At 36.3% G+C, this 10,593-nt stretch overlaps 1 protein-coding gene across 1 annotated transcript; it reads right to left on the bottom strand.

Moving 5' to 3' along the window:
* Window positions 1-2,401: 2,401 nt before the first annotated feature.
* LOC113762270 (beta-glucosidase BoGH3B-like) lies at window positions 2,402-9,334 on the bottom strand. The gene is made up of 10 exons (XM_027305646.1): window positions 8,853-9,334; window positions 7,934-8,138; window positions 7,499-7,589; window positions 7,190-7,335; window positions 6,661-6,904; window positions 5,081-5,185; window positions 4,785-4,967; window positions 4,248-4,452; window positions 3,156-3,642; window positions 2,402-2,776 (listed from the first exon to the last, which is right to left on the bottom strand). Exons 1-10 carry the CDS (start codon window positions 9,082-9,084, stop codon window positions 2,680-2,682), a joined length of 1,995 nt encoding a protein of 664 aa, XP_027161447.1. The 5' UTR covers window positions 9,085-9,334; the 3' UTR covers window positions 2,402-2,679.
* Between the last annotated feature and the right edge of the window lie 1,259 nt (window positions 9,335-10,593).

Below are 10,593 nucleotides of genomic sequence, written 5' to 3'. Positions count from 1 at the left end.
ATGATGAGGATAAATATTCAACACCCTAAGTGCTTTGGCCATCTTAATATATATTGGAATATGACTGTATATCTATTTTTTCCTTTATTTGTTAATCCAAATTTTGGTGGGAATCCTGAGTATAAAGCACTTGCATGTTTATTTAATAAAACTAAAAGAAATTTAATAAATCAAAAATATTAAAGTTATATAAAAAATAAAAAATGAATTAAAGGAAAAAAAATATGTAGAAAATAGATTTGGGTATTGGGCGGGATCAATCTAAACCCATCCCAAAGTAATCCCGCCCAAGTTAGTCCCAAAACACATATGGGTAAGGTTGGGACTAAACCCATATGACTCGGTTCCATCTCAAATCCAAGTAAATCCCGTCCATCCCGTCCATTTTGCCTCCTCTACGTGGGTCGAAGCAAGCTAGCCACTTGAAGGACTTCCTCCTTTTAACTTTTTACCGCGGCGAATTTCTTAGAATATTGCTAAAATAAAAAATTATCCAAAAAGTGGTGTGATTTGAGGGGTTATTCCGATTTAAGGATCGCTGCAACTATGAAATGAGGCTGCCAATAAAAGTAATATTAATTTATATTTATTTTTGCTGCCTTCATTTTTGTCAATTTTCTGCCCCTTTTTTTTTTTCAATGTTTCGCGGCTCATCAGATGAGCGGCGGAGCAAGTATACTTTCCGCAAAATTCTTCCATGTGCAGTTTTTGACTTTTTGTTCCTTTGCAGCATGTGTACTTTTTTCATGTGCACTTTTTTGGTCATTTGCTAGGTGCACTTTTTGTCATGACGACGCAAATTTCATTTGCGACGTCTATTTGTTTTCAATTTTTTATTTTCCTTCCACCGCAAATGTTGTCAATTTTTCTTTTAATCGTGCACCATTGATCACAAACGGACGCAGATTGCGGCCAAAATTTTTTTAGTGAAAAAAAAATTTTATAATGAAAAAAATATTTTAGTGAAAAAGTAATTTTTTAAGTAAAGCCGCAAATGGAAATTGTGGCAATAGTTTTCCTCCCATCCTTGCCTCTAATTATTTTTTAATAAAAAAGCGCTCAACCTCTTATTTTTTTTATAAAAAATTTATAAAAAAACGGCCAACTAAAGCCGCAATTTGAAAAAAAAATGTTAGTTTTTCTAATATTAAAATTAAAATAAAAACACATGAGCGGCGATGGAAAATATTGCAAAATTAAAAAAAAAAGTTAAGTTTACCAAAAGTGCTTTAGGACTCAAAAGCTTTTCTAATAGGATAGGACTAAGGCCTTTTTTTGGTCTTTTGTTTGAGAGATGTCAACCTGACTCGGAGTAGCAGAAGGCTTTTTTTATATGGAGATAATTTGTCAACCACCAAATCAATCTTCTAAAGAAACCCCAACATGCCAGAATTGTGACTCCTTTGCTTGTACTTTGGTTCACTTGGTCTGAGAGGAATGCAGCCAGATTTCAAGGTTCTGACTTTGCTGTTGGTACCATTATTTTTCGTGTAGAGCAGTGCGGGTCAAAGGATGAATTCCTTCGCCGCTCATGAAATGAGGGGCGAAGCTTTTGCCCAAAAATAAAAAAATAAAGTAACCGAAAATAAATGAAAATTAAAAGTATTTTTATTAGAAACCGCATGTCAATGATGCGGCGACCCTTAATTCAGAACCCATCCTCCAAGAGCATCAATTGTTTGAAAATTTTCAATTTTGACAATATTTTGAGAAATTCACCCAAGATAAAGGGAAGAACTAAATAAGAGGACATTAAAAATTTTTAAAAATGTAATTGTATTTTTTTTTTAAAGAAAATTTGCTTATCAGCAATCGGTGAATAACAAAATGAATTAAATCAAAGAATAACTCAAAAACACTCGTCTTGACGTGATGGTGGATAACTAAAAATGTTGACTCCAATTTAGCTAAAATTTAGATATAAAGTGGGAAGAATTTGTGCATTTATATTTTACCAAACGATTTTATTCAAATGGTTGAAGCCTTAATTCAATATGCAAAAGGAAAAAGAATTACATAAGCCATTTAATAATTTGAAATATAGAATATAACCACACAAAAACTCCTTAAATTCTTGAAGAACTAAATAAGCTAGGTACCTTTAGTTTTTTTTTTTTTTAAAAAAAAAATAACACATTTCTTTCTCCTTCAATACAAGCTATCTTCAATTTGAGAACTTTAAGACACGGATACTTTGGGATACTGAAAACATGTAATCAACACATTAAAAGAAAAGGCCAATTTTCCTGTTCTTTGCATGACTAAAAAGACAAAACCAACAAACATAATTTACCTTGCAGTGAAATTACTAATTGAAAATTAGAATGTAAATTGCATAATATAGCAATTACCCAGTATTAGTATAAAGTATTTTTTAGCAACCTGCTAGCAATAGTTTCAATTACTATTTTTTAGCGTAAAAATACTTCTTTATTGATCGGCAAGAAAGCTCACACAAGCACGAAGCTGCCTTGCAAGTACATTTCAATTTACTATTTAGGCTTCAACCATGTAAAACTAAATTCTCCTGTTACCTTGTTTGCCATAGCCTAGTCAAGATTCATAACCTTCTCCACTCAATTTTTGCAAATGATGCTGAAGTTTCTGAATTTCCCGGGTGGAAATGCAGACTAAAAAGAGGATATCAATGTTTTTTTCCATCCTACAACTAATCTCGTCTCATGTTAAAAGATTACCTTGAAAGTACAAACCGATTAAGACAAAAATCAGAATTAAAGTTGCATATGGATGTCCCTTAAAGCCAGATGATTTTGACCTGGACAAGAAAGAAGAAAGAAGTATCAACCATCAGCAGTTTCCAGCACATATATTCTATCAAATTGAACAAGTTTCCATCACATAACAGCCATCAAAAGCCCAAAAGTTGTGTCATTGAATTCCATACTAAAAACCCACAATAGAAATAAGGCTCAGATAAGTTCTCGGCCTAAATGGGAGTAAGTGAACATAAAATAAGCAAAATATGAGGCAGGTATGTGGATGAAGCCAAAGAGCTACAAAATGCTGCTCAAAGACCAAAGATGCAAACAAAAAGAAGCAGTCAGACCTTAACTGAATCATCAGGATTTAATCAATATAGTTTACCTAAAGTGCAAAAGATTTATATTCTACTAGCTGAGGCAAGGTATTCATACCTTGACACTATGGACTGGTGAGTTGTGAGTCCAAATCCAAAAGGGAAAAGTGGATCATAATGGGAATCTCCCACGTTCATTGGAAGTTGGTCAATAGTTCTGAACCAGGTTCTTGGAAGTTTTCCAGTGAACTCATAATCCCCAAAGAGGACATCAGTCACACCTTGACCTTCGGTGCCAGGTAACCAGGCTGCAACCAGTGCATCAATTGAAGAAATATATGGTTCAATCACTATAGGTCGACCAGATACAATGATAACAACACACTTGATGACCCCACAAACATTGATTATCACAGCTGGACCAGGATCTAAAATTGTAAGAGTTTGACTGTCTCCTGCACTCTCTGTGTAAGGAGGTTCTCCGACAACAACAATAGCATAATCGAAGTTGTTGGACTTTACATACTGACTATCAGGATTTTCAAGGTACTCAAGTTCTGTCTCCTTATCAACTGTAGAGTTAATTGCAGCAAGGATTGTTGTTCCTGGAGAATGCAAAAGAGCTATCACTGAATGTACAGCAACTCGTATATAACTAATAGCCTCACTTTAAACCATTATTATATCAGAAATCTGGAACATAATCTTAACTAATGTAATGTGAACTGCATTTCTGACAATTGTCATTGGATATGAGTACAGTATTGTGCGTTGAGGATCTCATTTCAAACAATTTCTAGCCTCCAGTGGTACTGCATAGAGAAGACAATAGGAGCTTGGCTCACTTAAGTACTCAAACATTCTCATGGACTCTCTTTTAAGGACTGTGTCAAAAGCAGGTCCAATCTGCTTCAAGGAGTGACTACAACTATGGAGTAAATGAAACAGAAAACAAAATTGGTGGACATGGAGATTTTTCCTTTTTCTCGGGGGATGAGGGAAGGAGGAAGGAGAGGGGGAAAGTAAAACGGAAACATTAGGAGGTCTTTGAAATTGGATTCACACAGTAGCTTTAGCACTTCCTTGGTGAAACCTTCCTCCAGTTCGAATTAAAACTGATGTCCTTTTAATAGGTTTGTAGCAAATGGAAGTTCAAACACTAAGGACCTCTCTTAAAACACCATGGTTTATAGATAGCAGTTGCACATACCTCTTGTGTAATTATTGCCACTAAATCCTTGCCAGCTTATTGTCCATCCACCACATTGGTAACCCAAGTTATCTGCATGGCTACCAGCAACTAAAATTTTTGATGCTTTCTTGGCAAGAGGAATTAAAGGATCAGTCTCATTTTTCCCATTCTTAAGCAGAACAAGAGATTTTCTAACAGCTTCCCTTGCCAAATTTCTGTGCTCCTGTTAAAACCAAAGCATATTCAGTCAGGCTTATAGATGATTCAAACTGTGACACTTTTGGGAAGCAAACAAGAAGTTAAAAGGTGAGATGCTTTTCTGGATGGAAATGTGTTAAAAGGAATAAAAACTTGGACTTGACAGCTGATGAGAGCTTCACTGCAGAGATGTTTTAAAATTTTAGATTAGTTATTTCTGGATTGTAAAGTTAGTTCTGCCTGAATTAATAAATGTCTTTGAAGGCAGAAAGCTTGAAACCTTTGTAAATCTACAGAGAAGGGGAAAGCACAAAGCACAAGACATTGGATGTGCTTAGAGAAAAAAGATTGTCGTACCTGTTTCCCAACTTCATTGGTTAAACTAAGATCAGCAAGGGGATCCTCAAAGAGTCCCAAGGTAAACTTTACCAGTAAAATCCTCTCTACAGCATCATCAATGCGATCCATTGGTATAAATTTGTTCTTCACCAGGTGAGTGAGATCATCAATGAACTCAGTATAATTAAAAGGGATCATAACCTGTAAAAGATGAATGCAGCGCATACCCCAGTTTTAATGGAATGCTAGAGTTTATATATAGTTATTGACCAATTTGGTCTCTACATGACATCTGAAAAGAAAGAGGTGCTTACCATGTCAATGCCTGCCAATATACTAGCCTCAACAGAGTAGGTGTAATTTGCATGTGGTGGTGAAGTGATCCTGTCAATGCCTTCCCAATCTGAGATGACGAAACCCTGGTGACTCATTAAAAGCAATCAGTGAAGTGAAGCTACCACAAAATTCTAAAGTTGGAAGTAAGAATCACACAGTGGAAGCTATAATCTTAGTAAGTAATAGAAGATGATGTTTACAAAGCAAACAACAATAAAATGGGGTAATCATGAATGTCAGTAATAAGAAGAACAAAGTAACAATGCTATCTTTAAAGATCACTCTGAAAGCACATCACTTAATTTTAAAACTATTTTCTATTTCATCCTACCAATGTGCACTCTTCCTTTCTATTTTATTAATTTCTGCCATTTTTTATTACTATTAAACTAATTCATTCAAATAGCTAAAGACAAAATCTAAGACCAAGTTTAATGAAAGAGAACAAAGTCACAGTTCTATAAGAAGTACAATCAGGCATTAGAAAATAATAGAATGAAGAACTACACTTGTGCAGACATAACAGGTTAAAATAGAGAGATTTAAGTTTCAACCAAATTAAAACACATCCAGTTTCATCTTTCAAATCTAGTTTGCCCAAAGAACAGCAATCTGAAAATGGCATATCTTAGTCATTATACACCTGACTCATCAATAACTCAAATACTTTCAACCATGTTTATCTCTTATAATATCTGCACCAAAATAACTACGAGTTGTACACAATATTTTACCAAAAACATCAATTTTATGTCCAACGACTATCATTACCTATTAAACCTGTCAAAACACTACAATTTCTACCAATAAAGAGCAACCGTCCACAGTGGTGCAACACCAAGCAACACACCATATTGCAAATCTAATACATGAATGTGGCAGTATTGCAGACACCCTTAATGCCCATATCCAATTAAATGTACTGCCACAGAGTTGAAACATTAAGACCTGCATCTCTACATCACTCAACTCAAGCAGGAAGCAACCTGTCACCCTACCAGAGACTCAACCACCACTATCTCAACCAACATAAAGGACAATTAAACATGTAAACAAGATTGAATTCAATGAATCAATTGAGCTAATTACATGCCAACTGTTGTGTCTTCCATCAATGAGTTTAGGACCATGTTGATTTCTCAAGAGAAAGAGATGTAGGCAGAAAGAATTGGCGGAGTGCAGGTATACAGCTGTTCAGGACAGCATTTAAAGACAATGCAATCAAGTAAAAACAGATACTGTATTCTACCAGCAATTTCAAAAACTTTGCATGTAGTCTGTAACTCTGTATATTCAACTCCAAGCACATTTTCACTAGTGTACATAACGGTTACTGCAAAGTTCATCATTTCTGTCTAACAAAATTGATAATCAATACATTCTACTAGCAATTTCAAAAAATTTGCACATAGTCTGTAACTCTGTATATTCAACTCCAAGCACATTCTCACTAGTGCACATAATGGTTACTGCAGAAGTTCATAAAAAAAAGGACACTAAACCAACTTAGGTTTTCTGTCAAACAAAATTGATAATAAATACTATAGTCAAGCCTGACCTTGAACTTGATTTTGTCCTTCAGAAAACCAGTAATCATATCACGGTTAGCATGCATCCTTTCACCATTCCAACTTGAGTAAGAGATCATGACTGTGGACACACCCTTGATAATGGAGTCATAATAGGCAGGCATATGGATGCTAAGCAACCCATGCCTGTCAATAAGGGTATTGTTCTCATTAATCCCCTTAGTTGTGCCACCATCACCAACAAAGTGCTTTGCACAAGCTGCTACCTTGTCCCTGGGGAGGGGGAGAGAGAGAGAGAGAGAGAGAGAGAGAGAGAGAGAGAGAGAGAGAGAGAGAGGAGAGATAAAGCACTAATTCAGACATAAGGGATGATAAAGGAGAAAAAGGTCTAAGAAAAGAATAATAGGGAACGGTTTCATTTCACAAAGTTTTTCAAATCAATGGCTTTACCATGACACATTGCTTAACAAATAATGATTCTTTATTTATGCCTTAAAGGAGATGAAAACATGCGATAGGTCCCCATTAATTATCTGAAGAAAAGGTTTAGCTCCTTACTTTCCAGCAACATATGGGACACCCTTCCGAGAACCACTAGGAATTTCCCCTTGCAACCCAAGTATGATGTCTGTCATTTCTCGAATGATCTTGGGGTCCTCACTGTAGCTCTCATAGCATCTACCCCACCTTGGGTCTCGGCAAACCTGCACAAGCAATGTCACAAACAAGTAGATTCCTCATATGGAGATTAATAGAATGAAAAATCAAGATCTCTTCATAATACAAGTTGCTGTAAATGGTTCTCATTGCAACTGGAAATAAAAGTTTGAAATCTACTCAGCGACTTGGTATCACCCAGTGACTTACAGCTATGCAAGGAGCAAATACATAAGGTATCCCTGTAGCTCTAACTTCAAGAGCAGTTGCGTCACCAATCCTCCGCACTAGTTCAGGATCCCTGAAGTTGGAGTTTACTTCTTGTCAGAGCATATCAGTTAGATATGCATTTTTGCCATTAATTTCACAGTAACATAACAATTATAGAAGCAAAACATGTCAAATGATGACATCTGTCAGGCAAGAAATAATTCTACACTGCCATATATAACAATTAAAATTTTGAGCCAAAGAAACATGATAAGTGAAATTGGATATGCAGTTTCCTAGCCAATAGTTACCTGAAGGCATAGGCATGCGGCTTTTACCATTTAGTACCATATTAAGAAAACAAAATGATTTCATATCCAATTTTCCTTTCTTCTTATGCAAAGGATGGATGAATTTGTCAAACATTTTACTTGCCTTGCAGCACCAAGACCAATATTATGTGGAAAGATGGTGGCATTAAAGACATTGTTGTGTCCATGAACAGCATCAATCCCGTATATCATGGGTATTCCCAACCGCGTAGATAATGACCCCTTCTGAAAGTCATTCACCATGTTGACCCAATCTGCAGCACTAGCCTGTGGAAGTGGTGTACTTCCCCCACCACTTAAAACACTCCCTACATCAAATGAGTGATTCTCAGTCAATTTTAAGCCATTTGTTCATGTCAATAATCATTTCTAGCTATATTCTATGCTGGAAACAAAAAGATAAGTGAGCTAATTACATCCGTACCAACAACTCTGCAGATACAGCTGCAGACTCGTTTGTATAGACAAAAGAAAGCCCAAAACAGTCCGGACATAAGCATCTTCCAAACACTGATTTATGGTTGGCAATCCATTAAAACAAAAGCATGGGGTGCAGCAAGCTACAATTGAAGCAAAAAACGAGACACAGACATAATCTCCAGTCAATTACATAGCCTATCTTCAAATTTCTTTTACAACCAGATTCACCAACCCAATCATATGTATATATGAACATAATCACTCTTAAAATAGCCACAAGAAGTCTATTTTCCCAACGAGAAAGCTATCATCAACCAGTTGCTTCTCTTTAAGTACAACAGACAAATCCCTTGCAGATACTACCTCCATTTGAATTTCAACAGTAAAAGAGAAAATCACAATCTACCACAATCCTAAATTGTGCTTTGCAAGATTCTACCTCGAAAATCAAGAATTACAATTCCCTATAATCCATCCCTTTTCAAGAAATCAAAAGTCTAGTCCATTTTCAATCTTCATAGACACAAGTAGAAAAAATAACTACACCATAAACAAAGATTCCAGAAAATGCAACACTGAAACACATAATAGTAGTACACTACCAATGTAGTAATTTTTCATGACAGCAGGGGTGGCAACACTTCTATCAATCTGAACCATCTGACCAATTTTCTCCTCCAAAGTCATTCTACTCAGAAGATCCTTCGCTCTCACACCAACAGGCACCTTTGGGTCCTTGTATTTCATGTACTCTTCTCCCTCCACATTGCTGCTGCTCCACAGGATCAACACCAACAGCCCAACCCACAGCATCCCACCTCTTCCCCCAGTCATTTCTCAACCCCAGTAACAAGAAATGTAAAACCAAACAAAATCCACCAAGAAAATGGAAAAGAAATGAGTTTTCTCTCGAAGTTAGAATTGATTGGTCAAGCTACATTGATTTGCAGAGGAGTGAAAAGTTGGAAATTCTACTGCGTACTACTCTGTTCTTTGGTGATGGTTTTTGCTGTCGTTGAGTGGAGTGTGGGTCCCAGTAGTTCTGGGGCTGATTCCCTGAGAACATGGTTGGATCGAATATGAAAGGAAGTAGTGTGTTACTGTAGGTCACTTGCAATTTGTATCCCTTAAATAATATAAAACTGTTCTTTTTGTACCTTAAACTGTCTATAGCACTTTAATATTTCGTATTACTCCTCCAACCCCGGAATGTTTGTCACAGTTGTGCATTTTTATCTACAATTACTCATATGGCCCCTAATTTGCTACCTTTTCCTCTTGTATCCTTCAATAGTAAGTAATATATTCCTATATAGTAGTAATAGAGAAGAAAAGCCCCTCACGGGCAGCTCGGGCGGACTTCGCGTTCTTAGTTAAGGCGCCGGTCCTGGTTTCGATTCCGCGCTTGGGCTGCCTGGGATAATTTCTTGAGGATCGGTGGGGCCCGCTCTCCTCAGGGTTGGTAGGATTAGTCGGGGTGAGACCCGGACACCTTCCAACTGAAAAAAAAAAAAAAAGTAATAGAGAAGAAAAGGATGTGGGGCTAAGCCACGCACGTACTTTTTTTTAGGGTGATATGGGAGGATGAAACCCATTACATTTGAACTAGTTTTGGCATAATGACACTAATAACATGACAGGTTAAAAAACTCCTAAGCGTGTTTAGAGGTCTTTTGTGATAAACTTTCTTACCTTATCTCAGCATCAGGCTATGCTTGACTAAATGATCTACAAATTTGTTGCTCTCTCTCCATTGATGTTGCAGTTTACAATCCCATGACTTCTCGAGCTGGTTTCTAATTTCCAAAATGATGTCAAAATGTGGGCTTTCTTTCGTGCTCCTCTGTATCAACTCCAAACTTGTCTTAAGTTTGTTTCAACCACAAGTTTGAGTATCCCTTTATCCCATGCCAGTTTTAGTCCTATTAGAATTTCCCAAAGTTTTGCTACTGCATTAGTTGTAGAACCTGAGTTAACCAAGAAACCCCCTTTGTCAATAGCCTTTATGTACAGTAATAGAGGGGAATGGGATGTGGGGCCAAGGTTTTTTTTTTAACTTTGTCTTATCAATATCCACTTACTAGAGTGAACTGTGTAGACACTTCCCTTTGTTACTTTGCCTTTTTGTTATTTTGTGAAGCCACACACATACTTGTTTTAAATGTGCATAAAATTTAATAGGGACTCATAACAATGAATGATGTATATGGAGAAAAAATGAGAAAACGAGTAAGTTAAGTTTTATTAAATTTGATAACATGATATATAATTTGGAACATACCAAAAAAACAAAAAGACACTTATAATGGGATGGAGAGAGTACTCCTTGGATCTCTAAAAATT

The sequence above is a fragment of the Coffea eugenioides genome, chromosome 2, assembly GCF_003713205.1.
Source record: "Coffea eugenioides isolate CCC68of chromosome 2, Ceug_1.0, whole genome shotgun sequence".
In the NCBI taxonomy this organism is placed as follows: Eukaryota; Viridiplantae; Streptophyta; class Magnoliopsida; order Gentianales; family Rubiaceae; genus Coffea; species Coffea eugenioides.
The sequence above is the reverse complement of the archived record's forward strand: the minus strand, read 5'-3'. Positions and strand labels throughout refer to the sequence as shown.

Coding starts and splice junctions, on each gene's coding strand:
- LOC113762270 (XM_027305646.1), bottom strand. CDS start 9,084: ATGACTGGGGGAAGAGGTGGGATGCTGTGGGTTGGGCTGTTGGTGTTG. Junction 7,336..7,498: donor TATTTGCTCCTTGCATAGCT/GTAAGTCACTGG, acceptor TTGCTTGTGCAG/GTTTGCCGAGACCCAAGGTG. Junction 6,905..7,189: donor GTCCCATATGTTGCTGGAAA/GTAAGGAGCTAA, acceptor CCCCCTCCCCAG/GGACAAGGTAGCAGCTTGTG.